This window comes from Urocampus carinirostris, chromosome 9 (genome assembly GCF_059441175.1).
Source record: "Urocampus carinirostris isolate Australia breed hairy pipefish chromosome 9, RoL_Ucar_1.0, whole genome shotgun sequence".
NCBI classification, from domain to species: Eukaryota; Metazoa; Chordata; class Actinopteri; order Syngnathiformes; family Syngnathidae; genus Urocampus; species Urocampus carinirostris.
Genome location: NC_142357.1, coordinates 41,658,504 through 41,677,285, shown reverse-complemented (window position 1 = coordinate 41,677,285; position 18,782 = coordinate 41,658,504). Strand labels below are relative to the sequence as shown.

Genomic DNA, 18,782 nt, shown 5'->3' with positions numbered 1-18,782 from the left:
TTCATTTCAATAAATTAATTCATCATCGATTTGTATTCACACGAGTGTACCCATATACGAAATAATTTAGTAAATGATTACGTAATTATTGATTGTACAATAAATCAACGCAGTCCAATAAATCGAGCACAGATAGATCAAACTGTGGTAAAATCAATTGAAAAGAAAAACAAATTACACGACCGGCAACAATAAAAGAAAATGAGAAGAATGGAAAGGAAAATGAGGGAAAATAAAGACAAAGAATAGAATAGAATAGATTGGAATAGAATAGAAAAACAACGTTTGGGAAAAGAGCAAAACAAAATAATGGAAAAGAAAAGACAGGAAAAAATAAAGAATTTTTCGTGGAAGTACAATGTGCAACAAGATTAATTTGATATGATTGGAAATTATTTGAATGCAACACAAACTTTTTCCTCTTTTTCCCTTTTTTTAAAAATTCCTTTTTAAAAGAAATCTCATTGTGTTTATTTTTTCCTAGCGGTTACTTTTTTCTTGCTTTTTTGTTCTCTATTACCCTTTTCCCTTTATTTGCTTCTTTCTTTTCTTCTGTTTTTTTATCTGAATTTTTAACTCCACCCGGGGGAGTAAAAGCCCACATTTCTCTCCTTTTGCTTCGTTTTTTTCTCAGCTTTTCACTACTTTTTCATTTTGGTATTTTTTTTCTTTTTTGTTCTATTCCCCCCACTTCCTTTAAGTCATTTTGTGCACAATTATACATCATATTTGGTCGAGCAGGGATGAAAGAAGCAAAAACAACCAGAAGAGCCGTTTGGGACCCGAAAGAGCCGGTTCTTTTTAGTGAGCCTAGCCAAAGAAGCCGGTTCTCGAAAAACTCTCCTGACTTTACTCCGTTCTACTTCGACATTGACTTCAAAATACCGCATTTAGAACACAGCGTCAGAGGAACCTGTGTATTTTTACCTTCATGCACTGTAACTTTGACTTAAATCGCTTTTTAATTAGCATTCGAGCCCTGATTTTTGAGAGCTGGCTAGATTTTCTTGTGCGCGGAAACGCTCTGGGTAGTGCGCAATTGCGCACACACGCAGCTTAGAGGAATTATTGGTTACCTCTTTTCTTTATGAATTCTTGACCTCCATACTTGCGACGTGAAGCATTCAAGTGTTTCTTTCGAAGAAGGGAATTTCAAGTTTTCGCGCTAACGTCTTCGCTCAGATGCGCACATCCGGCGCAGCGCTGATTCCCACACGAGAGCAAAACCTCGCCCAGTTTTGCGTGTGTCCTTGCCGTTGCCACAACTCAGCTTTTCGGGGTTGGAAGAAAAAACACCTTTAGTAGTCACCAAGTGAGTATACCTTCCTAATTAACATCATTTATCGAAGCGTGTCGTGGTTTCCCCGTATGTTCATTGAACGCTTCGTTTACTGTCTTGTTTATGTACAGATCATGTTGCTCGCCGTCTTGCTGCTAACATGTTTCCTCCCTGGTAAGTTTGAACTCATTTCTATGCATAAAGCGCGTTTAATAAGCATCGTTGACGTCTACTTTACTACTATTCAGTCCACTTTTATTCATAAATGACTGTACTTTGCAGGAAATAGGCCCAGCTAATTCATGTAACGTAACCCTGTTTAACGAGTAGTAACGTAGTTGTCGTACTAGTCGGCAAAAGTGTAAAAAAGTAAATAAAAGTAAAACGTGAGAAAATGCGAGCGATGAAATCTAATCAGCAGTATGCAGTACTCGTTCAATAATCGAGCAGGATAACCAAATTTCCGCTGCGGCTGAAGTCACCAAAACGCATCGTCTACGGCACAATATGTACTCCCTTTATTTGGTGACGTCACGAGTAGTTCGTATTTTTAAACATTGCGTTATTAGCATTCATTCGTTCAAGGTATGTTTTTAATTAATAATCAGTGTATAGTGTTTCACCGCTGGATGGCACTGTTGTCCAATGCGAACGAAAACCAGTGCCGTAGAGCACAGCGTAGCAGCAAGTTGAGAGACAAAAATGGCGGCGACTTCGAGAGAGACAGAGAGAGAGAGAGAGAGAGGGACTTATGATTTTTAAAAAAAAATAAAAATAAACATTGGCACAATAGTTCATGAATTTTTGACGAGTGTTCAAACGATTTTTTTCTCAATGAAAGTTTTTTCCTGTACCACTAGCAGGCACTAAATATAACACACTTTCTCTTGAAGTACAACATTTGATGTTAAATTTGGAGTATTACTGTCGTTATTTCTGTAGTATTTTTGTAATATTTGTTGGCCTGGAGAGGGATGGGCGCCACCAGGCTGTACTTGCCCAAGACAGAGCAAAGGAAATGGTGCCGAAGGGATACACCCACCCACCATCACGTTTGGAGTATTTCCATAGTAGTATTTTTGTAGTACTACTTGTCATGTCCAGCATGGTCGCCATGACAACCAGCTGGTCCCGCCCCTTGACACCGGCTGTAACAGATTGTCTTAATTGCGTGTGTGATTCTTAAGGGCGGGTTTTGGGACTGCTGGTTGCGAGTGCATTGCCCTGTTTTGCTCTGTTCTGTTCTGTTTGATTCGAGGAAGACCTGTCATGCCCGTTTGTCTGAGTTAGCGCCTTTAAGCCTGTTTTGTGAGTATTACCTAGTCTGAGTTCCTGATTGCCTGTAAGCCTGTTTCTGTTTTGTTTTTGTCCCTGCGTGTTGGACAACTTTTATTTTCTAAATAAAAGTAACTGATCGTGACGTGAATGAGTTCACACTTCCTGCTTCCTGGTCCGGCCCTTGACACTACTGTAGTATTTTTGTTATTTCCATAGTATCATTTTGGCAGTATATATGTGAATAAACGAATTTTGGGCCACTAGGAGGCACTAAATATAACACACTTTCTCTTTAAGTACATTTGATGTTCAGTTTTGAGTATTAATGTCATGGCCTGGAGAGGGATGGGCGCCACCTGGCTGTACTTGCCCAAGACACACCGTAGGAAATGGTGCCTTTAAGGGATACACCCACCCACAATCACTTTTGTAGTATTTCCATTGTAGTATTTTTGTATTTTTTCCATAGTATAATTTTGGCAGTATATATGTGATTTAACGTTTTTTTGTACCACTAGGAGGCTAAATATAACGCACGGTCCCTTTAAGAATGTAAAAAAATGCCTTGTAAATATTCTATTTCCAGCAAGTACCTTTTAAAAATCTAAGAACTGTCATGAAAGGGACAGTGTGTAATATTTGGTGCCTCCTAGTGGTACCAAAAAAACATTTTATTTGGTAAAAAACCCCAAAAAGAAACAAAAAAACAACATTGATAACAGAAGCAAATAATTAACGATATAACAAGTATTTAATTTTACAAAAAATAAACATATAGTTTCCCAGTGGGAAATTGTCATGCGAAGACCTTCCTGCAACTGAAACTATAAGATACACATTACTGTCATTTTACTCAACAACTTCTGAGTTTCCCATTGACTTTAGTAAGACCCCGGTGGGTGGGTAGTCTAGGGGTGCTCGGGGCGTGACCGGGGCGTGGCCAAGAGCGTGCAATTGCGCGCCCCCTGCATGAAATGATGATGTTTAAGGCTTGTATAAGTCAACTGTATTGTTTTGTACTCAAAAATAAACATTGAATAAAATAATATGCTCTATAAATATATATAAAGTTAAGTTTAAATTATTTTTGGAAGATGTGCTTCAAGAGTTAGGCGACTTCCTCGTCCGTTGTAAAAAGTGGCCGAAAAAAAGCGATCCGACCATTTTCTCAACCGCATCAAGCTTTCTTATTCCACTTTCATTTCTTCTTTACACTTTACGCCGACCATATTGAACGGATGCACGAGATACTAAACACTAAAAACGTAAAAGTTCTTAGCGCCCTGGAGATACAGTATTGAATGTTTACACATAAACTAGGAAGAGCATTTCGTTTTTGGGGTGAATGCTGGGTAAGCTCTTACAGCGCCAAATGCCGGTAGCGGCGGAAAGAAGCCCTACGGTACTGTCCTGTACTCGGATAAAGGTGCACAAGATACAAAATCTAACTTACAGCAATGTCCGGATATTTTTCGACATCCCGAAAAAAAAATATCGTATCTGCCAGAGTCCGTAAGATTCAAACACTTGGCGGGCCGGATTTGGCCCATAGGCTGGATGTTTGTGTTGGGTCTTAAAGAACCTCTGAAGTGTGGGAGAGCTAAAGAAAATTGGCTAACTGTAGAAGAAAATGCACCAGGCAAAGACTTAAGTTTTTAAACCAGTTGCAACCAGGGAGGTGGTCTTTACCTTCAAACAAAGACAAAAGACCAAAGCCACCCCCCCTGGAAACGTAAACAAAGACAGGAAGACTAAGAGACGCCAAAACGGAACATCAAACTGATTAGAAATACACACCTTGAGTAAATACGTTTAAGCCTACTTTACAGTTTGACACCCCAGCACTAAACTATAGGGATTGGTCTCAAATATATTTACACGCATATTGTTAAGATCCATAAATAGTATTTGCGATTTACTCAAGATGTAAAAATCACATCTCTTGATAGATAAACACGCCTGATTAAAAATGGCATATGAAAATCGCCTGCAAACACGATTCATCCGGATTTCTTCTTGTAACGGAACTGGAAAAATTGGCTTTGAAAGTCCTTAAAAGTCTTAAATTTGGCGAGGAACCCTGTGTGTCATTGAACTCCTAAGTTGTCTCCAGGTTCTACGGCCAGATCGCACGAAGTGTGCTACGGCCGAACATTTCGCTTCCCCAACAGTTTGGCCCTGTCGTCCCGAGGGCAGATTTACTTCACTCCGGCGAAAAGTAACGAAAGGAGGCTGGTGTACGAAAACGGCAAGGTGCGCACTCTCCAGATCTGCTCAGCGTCCGGGAAATCCCGATGGACTCTTTTGAAAATCTTGCTTTCCAGTCGCTGCACCCGCGGCTCAAGGCGACGGCGAGCGGTCTTTCCCTGCACGACGTTACGGAGGAAGACAACGGAAAGTTCTGGACTCCGTTTAGCACTACATTTTTCATGGATCGCATAACGCTGACTGTTTTAGGTAAGACCACTGTCGTACTTTGTGTTAACTGTGAAAAGGTTTCTTGTGTCGTTTTTCGTTCTGGTAGGGCCGCTTCGTGCCGTAACCCGGGCGGGGTTATTACTGGTATCGGCATTTTTATTTATTCGACGGGCCGATTATTAAGGCTCACGTGCAGCTGAGCCTGTCTCCCCCTCACTCCTGCCTTCTGTCTGGGATGTGTGTAAAGTAGGCTTAAACGTATTTGCTCAAAGGTGTGTATTTCTAATCAGTTTTATAGCCCTTTTGGCGTCTCATAGTCCCCCCGTCTTTGTTTAAAAGTGCTGGTACTTTTCCAGGGGGGGTCTTTTCTCTTTGTCTCAGTACTTTTCCACCTTTGTGACTTCAATAAAAAACAGAGGCAGAAGGGGGGAGGGTCAGAGGGAGTTTCGACTAGCAAGCAGAGAAAGCGGGTAAATTCCTCGCTCCTCTGAGCTCCCCCTTCGACTGCAGTTGTAAAGAAAACTCAATAAGTCTTATGCCTAGTGTGTTTTCTAGCGTTAGCCAACTTTTATAGCTCTCTCACACGTAAGTGGTCGTTTTTAGACCCCACAATGTGACACTTCCCGCGCCTTTTGATTGTTATAAACTACTAAGGGCAGCGCCACTGAGGCAAGAAGAATAACTTTAGGGTGGAGTAAACAGTGGCAGCTCTGCTAACTCCTGATTACAAACATACCTGTGAATCTAAATTGCTGATAATATTGAGATTTTCAAAAGTCCGTGGTAGAAGAGTGTGTGTGTGATTATAGATGGTGTGAAAGGAGTTATTAACTTCTTTTAGGGAAGCGCGTTTCGGCGGAGACCAATATATTAGCTCTTATCATAACACGAGTTGGTCGATCAAGCGTGTGTGTTTGTGATTGAGAGCAGAAAAAGCACGCTAAAGTGGAGGGCGGAGTGATTAGCTGCTAACATAACAATAGTTCATCAATCTGGCTCTAAAACACGAGTGCCTCCACTATTCATTTCGCAAGCTTCGTTGAAATTTAGATACAAACATTTACGAGTCTTTCACAACAGTGTGAAGGAATTTAGCCCCACTCTTCTTGGCAAAATTGTTTAAAATCTGCCATATTGGAGGGTTTTCTCGCAAGAACTGCCTGCAGAATCTTAACTGGATTTACATCTGGACTTTGACTTGGCCACTCCAGTACCTTCTGTTTTTTTTGAGCCAATCGAACGGGAATTTGTTAGTGTCTTACAGATCGTTGTCCTGCTGCATGTTCCTAAAGCACTTAAGGTTGTGGTCACAAACTGATGGCCGGACGTTATTCTTCAGGATCTTCTGATAAACACCAGAATTTGTTACTGCGTCAACAAAATAACGTAGAAAAAAGTCCAAGGAACTGCAGGCCTCAATTAAAGTCTGGGTTCATGACTCCAATATTAGAAAGACACTGGTCAAAATGGGAGGGTCTACGGGTGAAAACCACTAGTTACAAAAGAACACAGAGAGTCGTCTCACGTTTGCCAAAAAGCGTCTTGATGATCCTCAAGACCTTTGAAGAAACATTCTGTGGCAGCCCATTACACCTGGCGTCAATACGGCAGAGCATTTGACAAAGAAAACAATGCCAACCGTAGAGCATGGTGGTGGCAGTGTAACGGTCTTTGCTCAGATTGTGAATGAGAACGTCTGGCCTTCAGCGGGACGAAATGAAGGTCCTGGAGTGGCCGAGTCAAAATCCGGATTCAAATTCAATTGAGATGCTGTGGTGTGACTTTAAACTGTCTAGAAAACTTTTCATAATGGCAGATTTGAAAGCATTTTGCAAAGAAGAGTGGGCCAAAATTCCTCCACAGAGTTGTGAAAGACTCATGACCAATTATGGTAAATGTTTGAGTTATGTTAGAAGATGTGCCAACTCACTATTAGCTTCAGGGGCAATGACATTTTTACATGGGGCCAGATTTTGTTTTTTGGCACATTAAAAAAAATGGAATCAATAATTTAGAACTACAGTACATTTTGGAGTTCCTTGGGTTCTTTGATGGTCTGAAACCTTTGTGAGTGATAAATATGCATAAAACTATTAGTAGCCAGGTCAAAGTCCAGATGGAAATACAGTTAAGATCCTGCAGGCAGTTCTTGATAGAAAACCCTCCAATATGGCAGATTCGAAACATTTTTGCCAAGAAGAGTGGGCCTAATTTCCTTCACAACATTGTAAAAGACTCGTAAATGTTTGATTTCTGTTATCGCTGGCCAAGTTGCTATTAGCTTCAGAGGGCAATGCTTTTACACATAGGTTTTGATTTTTTTGACGAAATAATTCATAACTAAATTTGGAATTTCCTGGTGTTGTTCTTTGTGATATTGAAATTGGTTTAATGATCTGAAACCTTTGCGAGTGATAAATATGCAAAAAATAGAGAAATCATGAAGGGGGAAATACTTTTTCATGGCACTGTACAGAAAAACTCAAATAGCTCCCTGTTTTTTTTTTTTTTTACAAAAAATAAAAATGTCAATCCAACCAACATGACCTACTTAAAACAAAAACAGTATCTAAATTTCAACGAAGCTTGCAAAATGAAGAGTGGAGGCACTCGTGTATTAGAGCCAGATTGATCAACTATTGTTATGGTAGCAGCTAATCACTCAGCCTTTCACTTTAGCGTGCTTTTTAGCTCTCAATCAAACACACGCTTGATCGACCAATTCATGTTATGATAAGAGCTAATATATCTATCAGTCTCCACCTAAACGCGCTTCCCTTATAATCACACGCTCTTCTACCACGGACTTTTAAAAATCTTAATATTATCAGAAATAAAAATGTCAATACAACCAACATGACCTACTTAAAACAAAAACAGTATCTAAATTTCAACGAAGCTTGCGAAATTAAGAGTGGAGGGACTCGTGTATTAGAGCCAGATTGATCAACTATTGTTATGGTAGCAGCTAATCACTCAGCCTTTCACTTTAGCGTGCTTTTTATGCTCTCAATCACAAACACACGCTTGATCGACCAACTCATGTTATGATAAGAGCTAATGTATCAGTCTCCACCTAAACGTACTTCCCTAAAAGAAGTTAACAACTCCTTTCACGCTATATATATAATCACACACACACTCTTCTACCACGGACTTTTCAAAATCATAATATTATCAGGAATCTTGATTCACGGGTATTTTTTTTCACAAAAAATAAAAATGTCAATACAACCAACATGACCTACTTAAAACAAAAACAGTATCTACATTTCAACAAAGCTTGCGAAATGAAGAGTGGAGGCACTCGTGTTTTAGAGCCAGATTGATCAACTATTGTTATGGTAGCAGCTAATCACTCAGCCTTTCACTTTAGCGTGCTTTTTATGCTCTCAATCACAAACACACGTTTGATCGACCAACTCATGTTATGATAAGAGCTAATGTATGGCCCAATCCCATTTCTCTCACTCGGCTCTGAGGACCCTCCAGTGAGGTCCCTCGAAGAGGAGTGCCCTCCGCGAGTGAAGTGCAAAGCGGAGATGGCTTGGACAAGACTTGCAAGGTTCCACCCCTGTCCAGGAGATGGCGGTAATATTAATTGGCTGTAGACCTCAGTGACGTATTGGTCTACGTCACATGTAAACAACTCGAGTCTCAACTTGTAGTGTGTCAGTTGGAGAGTTCGTGCAATGTTAAAAATGCCCGCTACTGCTGTGTTATTACCGATTGCCTGAAAGCTCATCATCTTTTCCGTGTCTCCAATAAACGGAGGAGAAATGTGCTATACTGAAGACAGCTTCGGCGCTATGTAGTGCTGATTCATCTTTACAAGGTACGTACACTCATTTAAAAACATGACCCGTTCGGTCAAATACAGTAAGAGTTAACATACAATGCACGTTCACATAATACCCTATGTTTGTGTAGACATAAATGGCAATCTACTTATTAGTATCTTAATGCCATTTTATGACATATAGTAGGGGTTTTGAATGTGTGACATGACGAAAAGTAAACAAACACAAGAACAGTCCACCTGACCCTTAAGCTGACATAATATCGTCACCAAACTTCCCTGTACGACCCAAAAACCTTAGTTCATAAGGAATTTAATTCAAAAGAGTTGTCATTGGATATAAAAAAGGTCATTTCAACATTTTTTCATGATGCTTACATCACAGTTAAAGCGGTCTTTTTCTTTTCTATGCCCACTTTTATGTCTAAATTGTTATCTATTGTGTTCCAGAGTGGCTGTCCCATAAGCGTGGACAGGTTGGACAGGAATGTTCCCATCCTGTGCTTATGGTTGGATGTGGAGTCAGAACTCATTCAGGACTTAAGGTTGAGCAAGAAGGTTATGTGGGCCCTGCATGAGCTGCTAAAGAGGGAACAGGGCCGTGGCTGGAGGTCCTGATCTACGTGTACTGGCTGGCCCACGCTCTGTCCTACCGTGTGGTGTCACGGGTCTTCAGGGTTCCCAGGTCCACCGTACAAAGAATTGTCCACAGTTAATATGGAATAAATTGCCCAAAAGCCATATTTAGGCTCTTTAAGTCAGACCCACATTTGCATTATGTGCTTTTCTGCATTACTATTCAATAAACATCTTCATTTTGAGTAACACCTTGGTGGTTTATTTCATAATGATGTGAGATACTGTGTGTGAACTATGTGACTGTTGGACAGAAAACAACTACAAATCACTCCAGCTTAAATAATAGTTTACTTTCAGAAAAACAAACTCACATTGGGCCAAAATACATAATAGTAAATAATGTGTCACAAATTTTAACAAAAATATACCAATACTTCCATGAAGCTGGAAAACACAAACTGGAACTTCATTGAGTTCTTAATAAAAAAAACAATATTATCCTTTTATAAAACAAAGGGAAACATTGCAGAGATGTCACTGTTCTGGAAATTTGTCCACGAGCTTCCCAAAAAGGACGGGAACCGCTCAGTTTTGGCCACAGTTTCTTCGAGCCTTTTCCTCACTCCGGCAGACTCCGCTTTCAAAAAGTCAAGGAGTGTATCGTGCTTCCTTTTTTTTCTGGGTGATTTGGGGTTTGGCGCCGGATTAGAAGGTGCCAACGACGTGCCCGGTGGTGTGGATGGCGTGGTAGCTGTGATGGTGACCAGCTCTTCCACGGGACGTTCTACAGTGGCCTTTAGGTTGGGTGGAAAAAACAAGAATTACTTAATGCTGATGTATTGTACAAAAACAACTGAGTATAGGATGCTCAGCAAGTTGATGTGAGACAGGAAATTATAGGATGTGTTCTGGATAATTATTTGATAGTGAATAGATACACAAAATTGACATGTTATTCTTATGGCTGTATGAGCCTTCTATTGGCCAGCATCACATATGCTTTAGAATTGTCTCCACATTTGGACAACATTTTGAGAAGGTAATTAGTTTACTTAATATGTGTTTACAGAGAAGGCAGTGGACTATGTGATAGTAGTTTGTTTCAACTGTATTTCCACGTGAAATTCGGAGACATTACTCATAATGCATGATGAAAACTAATGCATTCTGATCTCACATGAAAGAATCATATTGTAAATAAAACACGACACCCGAAATTGTGTGCAGTAAACAAGCGCTTATGTCCAGAACGGTATTCTGACTATGCTCCTTTAGCGACTGGCCATGTACAGTAGATGTAAAAGGACGACTCGTTTAAGATAAAAACAGGGATGGGCTGAACCGTGATTTTCTGCCCAGTTATCCTACTTTAAAGTTTGTAGCGTGAAGATTTTTTTTTGCCAGCTCCCTTGGTAGATTAGTGCACTTCGTAAAGTAGCGATTTTGCAATGTTCGTGTTTTAACGCGAAAATACGATTTTCTATTGCATTTACGTCTAACTAAGATATCTCAATACATTTTGTTGCAAATACATGCGTGGTTGTGGAAAACTACTTACATTTGTGCGGTTCCTTTCCGGGCATGTTTGTTGATATTGAGAATTCGCAAAGCCTTCTGGGTAGTCACTTCGCCGCCAAGTGAGGTCGAGAGCCCCCTCGGTCTTGAAGTGGCTACGACATGGTTTGAGGGCACTTCTGCCTCGGTCTTGAGAGTATCGGGACACACCCCATTTTCACGTGAACGCGCAAACCGAGTGACTAGGGCACATAGCGAGTGAAAGTGCGAAGAATGGGACTCAGCCTTAGTGTTAGGAATTAAGAGTTTGAGCTCCAAATTAGGGTTTTAAACTAAATGTAGGCTTCCAAAATTGGGTTAAAGTTAGGGTTACGGTTTGAAACCAAGTGAGGGCTACGGCTTGGGGTAGGTTTAGGGTTAGGACCAAGAGTTTGAGCTCCAAATTAGGGTTTTAAACTAAATCTAGGCTTCCAAAATTGGGTTTAAGTTAGGGTTACGGTTTGAAACCGGGATGAGGGCTACGGCTCGGTGTAGGTTTACGGTAAGTACTGTAAGGTTTTAACATTTCCTAAACTGAAACCTGACTCCTAATTCCTTACAGTTGGAGCGTATTCAGTCGGAGAAGTTATTGAGCCGAGTATAGTCCACATATTAATTTATTAGCCGAATCCAGGAGTTGAACACATCTTTCTTCCTCACTAATTACAATCGTGTGTGTGGAAAGAGAGCGAGCGGTGTGGGCTTCCTGGTTGTCCACTTTAATGACACATGGCGATCAAATGTCCAGCCCCATGACCATGCCTCTGGCTGATTGGTCCGCGCCGTCCTTGATGCAAATATCCCAATCGTCCTTTGAAGCCTGGGAGAAGGGTGAGAGGTCATTGCCCTCCGGACAGAACGGGGCACGACCCCCCAGGAGGGGATAAGTAAACCAAAGAAAACATTCCAAAGCACAGGCGTTTAAAAGGTTCCACTCAAGGCTGAGGTGACACAAAGTATTTTTGTGTATAAGTGGAATAAAACAGCGTGTAAAATAGTATATAACTTTCAAGAGTTTGAGCTTCATATTAGGGTTCTATACTGAATGCGGGGTTCCAGGATAAGGTTGGGGCTAGATTTAGGGTTTGTCGCTAAGGTTTAGGCTCCCGTTCTTTTGATTCGCGCTGGATTTCCTCTTTGAATGATAATGGAAGAATTGGCTTTGAAAGTCCTTAAAAAGTGCTTGAATTAGTCCTTAAAAGGGGTTAGGGTTGTATGAAGCCTGTACTAAAGAAAAAAAAATTTCATTTGAATGGCAGGGAACAAATCAACCCACAGGACCGGTTTACGCTGCAGCACCACCTGCTGGAACATATTCCTACCAGCCTGTGAATCCTGTCGTCCCATTGGAGCATTCTCCTGCACCCCCAACCGTCGGGCCTCCGGTAATAGCTTTTTCAATTCCCTTTTTTTTTTTTATATTTGATGAAGTATATGACTTACTTTGTTTAATAATTGTATTTAGTTTTGTCAAGCGCAACTTTGACATTTTTACTTGAAAATCAGCCTTGTTCTAAAGCAGGGGTGTCAAACTGGCGGCCAACGCTGAGGGAAGCGAAAGAGAAAAATGAGCTGCAGGTTGAAATATGTCCCCTTGATGTTGGGCAAAGCCAGGTGCCTCGAACAAAGGCGCTATGCTTGTATTTCTCTCTCTCTCTCTACTCTCTCTTGCTTTTCTCTTTTTCTCGCTTATCACTATTTATCACTTTTTGATCTCTCTCTCGTGCTCGCTTTCTCTCTTGTGCTCGCTTTCTCTCTGTCTTTCACTATCGCTTTTCTCTCTCTTGCGCTCGCTTTCTCTCTCGCTCTTGCTATCTCTCTCGCTTTTTGCTCTCCCTCTCTCTTTTTGCTCTTTCTCTCTCTCCCACTTTTTGCTCTTTCGCTCCAGCTTTTTGGTCTCTCTCGCTCTCTCCCTTTTACTTCTCTCACGCTTTCCCCTTCTCTCTCTCTCTTTCTCTCTCGCCTTCCCCTTCTCTCTCTCTCTCTTCATCTTGCTTTCTTTCTCTCTCACTTTTCTCTTTTTCTCGCTTTTCACTCTCTCTGACTTTTTGATCTCTCTCTCGCTTTTTGCTTTTTCTCTTCTTGTGCTCGCTTTCTGTCTTGTGCTCGCTTTCTCTCTGTCTTTCGCTATCGCTTTTCTCTCTTTCACTCTTGCTTTTCTCTCTCTCTCTCTCTCGCTTTTTGCTCTCTCTCTCATTTTTTGCTCTTTCGCTCCAGCTTTTCGCTCTCTCGCTTTTACTTCTCTTTACTTCTCACGCTTTCCTCTTTCGCTTTCCTTTTCTCTCTCTCTCTTTTGCTCTCTCACCTTCCCCTCCTCTCTTTTTCTCTCCCTCTCTCTCTTGCCTTCCCCTTCTTTCTTTCTCTCTAATCTACTGGTCCGGCCCCCGAGAGAATGTTTGTTCTATCCGAAGTGGCCCCCAAGTTATAATGAGTTGGACACCCCTGTTTTAAAGGAACAATGATTATGATTTGACCACTAGATGTCGCCGTATCGTGTCATGCAACTGAAAACGAGTGCCAAGTACCAAGGTCAGCCTTGATTTAAAGGGATAGTGCGTATGATTTGGCGACGAAATGTCACTGCCATGTGTCATGCGACTGAAAGCAAGTGGCAAGTACCAATAGAAACCTCGTTTTTTTCTGAAGTTGGGCCCAAAATAAGCCAAAAGACATCGAATATTTCAAAATACAGAGGTTTTATCTTTAAAATGGAACCGCTTTGCGGATTTTCCTTATCCCGGGTGGTTCTGGTCCTCGATCGCCAAAAACGAGGGATCTCTCTGTATGCCACTTCATAAATGCCAACAGGCGACAAAAGGCCCCTGGGCTGTAGTTTGAACACCTCTCGGCTAATGGTTCTGGCGAGCGAGTGTTTTCTCTTTGCCAGACGATCCTTAATGTGTTTGTTTTCATTCTCAGGCCTACAACAGAGTGGACGTCCATCTGGACCCAACCCCGACACCGATTGAGGTACACGCCCTCACCATATATAGTCATTTGTGGGCAGTGCTTTGACCATATATGGTCATTTGTTGGCAGCGCTTATCTGAAAAGTGCATCATGGGACATAATTTGGCATACAGTAGACGCTGGCATAGTACAGAAACTTGCGTACTTCGTAAAAACTTTCCTGTATTTTTTGGACCATATATAGTCATTTGTGGGCAGTGCTTTGACCATATATAGTCATTTGTGGGCAGTGCTTGTCTGAAAAGTAAATAATCGGACAAATGACACGTTAGCATACAGTAGACGCCGGCATACTACAGAAACTTGCATACTTCGTAAAAATGTTCCTGTCTGTTTTTGACCATATATAGTAATTTGTGGGCAGTGCTTTGACCATATATAGTCATTCGTGGGCAGTGCTTGTCTGAAAAGTACATCATCGGAAAAATGACACGTTGGCATACAGTAGATGCCGGAATAGTACAGAAACTTGCGTACTTCGTAAAATCGTTCCTGTATTTTTTTGACCATATATAGTCATTTGTCGCATCAGAAAATGTCTTGATGGTACTGACCCGTTGTGATTTCTGTTTTCCAGCCTCCCCAGGCTCCTTCCACCGCGCAGGAAGCGACCCCGGCCCCGTCCCTGGCTCCCGATTTCTCCTCGTCGAACTGCGAGACGAGGTTCGAACTGAAAGGGATGAACTTCTCCGCCGCCGACCCGCTCTCTTCCGACACCACGTTTTCCAGCGTTTACACTTCAGATAAACTCAACTTTTAAGCATCGGAAAAGCTGTAAAACTAATACCGGCTCGAACGGAGAAAGAACAAAAGGATACACTGCCGGGTGCATCCTAAAGTGTGTCGTAGCATCCGGGATGGAAAGCAGGCCGTAAAATCAGTATTATTTCACTTTGCGGCCACGTTTCCAGATAAAATATGCTTCTTGGAGGCATGAGGTCAAAGAATTTCCAAAGGAAAAACAAATTAAAGGGGCATTCGCCCAAGTTCAAATTACACTAGTTGAAATAGTATTAGAAGCATTACAATTGCGCGCATGTAGCTTATCTCAGTTTAACTCCGGTTTTGCTATTGCTTGATTTAAGTAAATGTACTAGAAGATTCCGAGGGTCACGTGACTTCTTAAAGAGACAGTGTGGATTTGACCACTGTATTGCTGTGCTTCTCAATGATTTTCTATCACATCCTCCCTCGGGAGAAGAAATTTGATTTGGCTTCATGCTGTCGCCTGCCAACATTTTTAACATTGGTTTTCGTTATCGTCACACTTCTTTGTCTTAGTCTTTGGGAAGAACCTTTTGTTTGTCTCTTTACCCCGTCTCTGTCCGCATTCACCTGAAGGCCTACTAGACTTCACGTCTACACTTCATACTCAATGCTCTGTGCTTAATGCACAGTTTTGAGGCAAAATGGAAACAAAAGACTTTGTCATTGATAACACCACTGCCTCTTAGTGTAGTGGAGGTGCAATTGCACTTTTTTCTGGGAAAGTTGAAAAAAAAGGCAAACGTGCAATCAAAAATGAAGTGCTAAAAAGCACGAGGTAGAATACAAACTACAAAGATTTAAATTGTCCTTATCGCACCTTATTGTCTTTTTTACAATGTTTTTATACAGCACTTTGAAAGTATTACCTAAAAGGGCTTTAAAAATAAATCCGATTTTCTCTTTTTAGTCCCGCCTTTTGGTTTATGGACAAATACGCCATCTAGGTGTAGTTCATGTTATGTCTTATAAATGCAAATATATTTGACCTAAGAATGCATGTTATCAGATAGTTTGTCGTTTTTCTTTTTATTTACCTTCCTGTTGACATTGGGTCAAAATGAGCCAGCACCGTGTAGTTAAAAACCCAGAAAAAAACGTAATTATGTTTTATTTACCTTTAAATTTTATGATTGGTTCCAACAGTAAAAAAAATTCATTTTTTCTTGAATTCACATTTCCATGTAAGCTGTATAAAAAGTACAAAGCCGGTCCTTAATACAAGGACAACTCAAAGGTTAAATTAATGTTGGCTTTTTTAACTAAGAGTTGCTAAATAAAACACACTGTCCCTTTAAGCAGCTACCCTTTGATTTAACAAGCGCAATTGAAGAAAATACAAAGATCTGCGTAATTCACAAGTGTACACTGGGTTTTGAAGGCAAGATACGAGGAAAAGTTGAGGGTAATTGACACAATAGATCTGTATTTTATGAAAAACGATTTGCTGTTCAAAAAATCTGACATTTCAACATAAAATTTTCACCTGTCCAAAAAATGAATGATGATTGTTGATCAGTTGATTTTATTTCCCTCACCCAGCGCCTGCCGGTAACCAACTCTTCTTATACTTAGAAGTAGTTTACGGTGTCTGCGTTTAAAATTGCAGGGATGCAGTGACTACTACATGTTTATATAAACAAGATTATGTTGTTAATTACCTTCAACTTTTCCTCATATGTAATATTTCTAACTCCGTCTAAACTCGTAAAGTATGCCGATTAATATGTATCCTTTTCTATTGTCACTTGTAATCCAATATGGCAGCCGCGTAAAAAAGTCACGTGACCTCCGGAAGCCTTCAGCTTGTTTTAATACAATATGTTTCAGTTTACTAGTCCTGGAAAAAAACAATCATATATATATATATATATATATATATATATATATATATATATAATGTGTACACTTAGGAACAATGCTGATGTAGAAAAAAAAGTTTTACCTTTTCGTGAAACTCCGTGAATGGCGCCGTCGGCAAATAAAACTTGCCGACTTAACTTCAACAACAGCTACCCCTTCTGTTTTAATATGTAAGTGCAATGTTATTATTTCCCATTATTTCGTTTCACAGAGAAAGATAAAATAAGCTAAATGAAGCAATTCAAGTTAAAAAAAACGAGCTCTCCTAATGAAACGGGAACCGGAAGTGGAGTGTAGCATTTAGCATACTAGCATGAATAAGTCACGTTCGATAAATGAAAATGAGAAGAAATAGACATTTTATTACACGCAAGAGGAATATAAGTAATAACACATTACTTCTTTGTTGACGTTTTTATATGAAATGTAAAAATAAATAGTAAAATCAGCCATGGTGCAAATTCTCCGTACATTTCCTCTCTCAACCGCTAGAGGTCGTCAATTATATTCACGATTTAACGTGCAGGAAGTTTTAACAATTGAAAACCAAACCTGAAGCCTTTTAATTGCGAGGTATATATGCAAAAAATATGTATTTTTGTGTTCATGCAGCAGTTAAATGTGTCCATTGACGTGTGATGTAGTGATTGACGTGTCGCTTGAATGTATTTTTATGATTATTCATTGTTACCGGTGCATCTGATCACCTCTGCCTTTGGAGCACTCTGGAAACATGCAATTTTCTCCAAAACAACCTAAAAACTCGACTTTTTGCTGGCATCAAACCTGTGAAATTAAAAAAAGACAATTATTGCAGATATTTTCACATGTACAGCTACCTTGGAGACGTTCTTTTGTTATTGTTGAGCAAACTCGAACTGTGTATTTTCTACGACTGTTACAATCCAAAATACCAAGATTTAAAGGACCAGTGTTTTGCTAACCAAGTCAGCAGGACTTGTGCCTTATTTTACAGCTAGTTAAGCGTTTTCTTTCAATCATTCTGCCTCACTGTTGACACCATACAGCCTTTGTCAAAGCCATCATTCTGGGTTAAACGTGGGGTGCGGAGTTTTGAATATTTACTCTATCGGATATGTGTTGATGAGGCCTAACTGAGTTCAAAGAGCCTTTATGCTTTGTTTTCCATCGCTCCTTTCTGCTGGAATCTTATCAGGCCTGTAGGGACAGGAAAACCCCTGAATCATGTACCACTCTGCCGCCACCTGCTGGTTTAAAGGCTTAAGTTTCCAAATGCCGCACCCCACCTTGAAATAAACGTAAGAATTTTGTGAGCAGGAAAACACCTGAGCCGACGGCCGGGTTGAACTTACTACCTCGTACATTTTTTCCCAGTTTTTTCTAATCGCAAAGCAAAAATCAGATCCCGCAAAAAAAACAATTTGTATGTCACAGATGCTGCCGCTTTTTTCTCTTCTGGTGTAATTGTATAAGCACTTAAAGGGACAGTTTGTATGATTTGACCACTAGAATGGCCTGTAGCCGGAAACAAAGAATTCAAAACTAGAATTAAAAGTGACCCAACTGCACTGTTTTTCTTAATTTTCTTACCCAGCTTTTCAAAATGTTAGAGCTTTTTGGGAGCAGCAAGATGCCTGATATTTATGTCAGCTCCCTCTAGGTGAGGCTTATGTTATGTAATAAACACAAATTTCTAGAACCACGAGCTTTGAAAACAATGGATGTTTATAATTTGATTTATTGTTTTTCTTTAAGGAATAGGGTTTTACCACTAGTGGGTTATAAAAAAAAAACTACACACTGTCCCTTGAAAGTTGATGTTATGCTTGTGTATAGTCTTTTTTTTTGTTTTGCAAAATTGTATTTCATAGTAAAATGTCCTAACAAGGTGTGCATTAAAGCGATACTAACTCCTGGAATGATGTTTTGTCTTTGTGGGAATAAATAGGCTCTCACATAATTAAGAATACAAATAAAATGTTTAAACCCCATAATGTCCAATATCCCAAATTAATTTGCGTGCCTCAAAATGGTGTACAGCCGGGGTGAGTAACTTTTTTGACCCACTTAGCTACAAAAGAAAAAAAAATGGAGAGAGCCACACCATATCCATATTGAGACGAAATACAACAAAACCGCCAAATCCACTCTCCAGAGAAAATTTAATTGTTTCATCGCATTTTATTCCTTTTAGTTATTCTAAAAATTGGATCAAATCTCTGAAGATAATATTAATGCCAGAACTCCAATATAATTATACTTAAAATATGTCTCCTGCAGTCAAGTGTTGAGCTC

At 40.2% G+C, this 18,782-nt stretch overlaps 1 protein-coding gene and 2 long non-coding RNA genes across 3 annotated transcripts; 2 read left to right on the top strand and 1 right to left on the bottom strand.

Annotated features, from left to right (window-relative positions):
- Window positions 1–1,169: 1,169 nt before the first annotated feature.
- On the top strand, window positions 1,170–18,406 carry LOC148360328 (uncharacterized). The gene is made up of 8 exons (XM_088343869.1): window positions 1,170–1,312; window positions 1,411–1,453; window positions 4,671–4,810; window positions 4,882–5,014; window positions 5,082–5,095; window positions 12,167–12,292; window positions 13,827–13,877; window positions 14,455–18,406. The coding sequence occupies exons 2-8, from the start codon at window positions 1,414–1,416 to the stop codon at window positions 14,635–14,637; spliced, it is 687 nt and encodes a 228-aa protein (XP_088199995.1). The 5' UTR covers window positions 1,170–1,312; window positions 1,411–1,413; the 3' UTR covers window positions 14,638–18,406.
- On the top strand, window positions 8,459–9,599 carry LOC148360330 (uncharacterized). The gene is made up of 2 exons (XR_015851311.1): window positions 8,459–8,810; window positions 9,225–9,599. It is a non-coding gene; the product is annotated as an uncharacterized LOC148360330 (long non-coding RNA).
- On the bottom strand, window positions 9,683–11,155 carry LOC148360329 (uncharacterized). Its single transcript, XR_015851310.1, has 2 exons — window positions 10,912–11,155; window positions 9,683–10,147 (listed from the first exon to the last, which is right to left on the bottom strand). It is a non-coding gene; the product is annotated as an uncharacterized LOC148360329 (long non-coding RNA).
- Window positions 18,407–18,782: the final 376 nt, after the last annotated feature.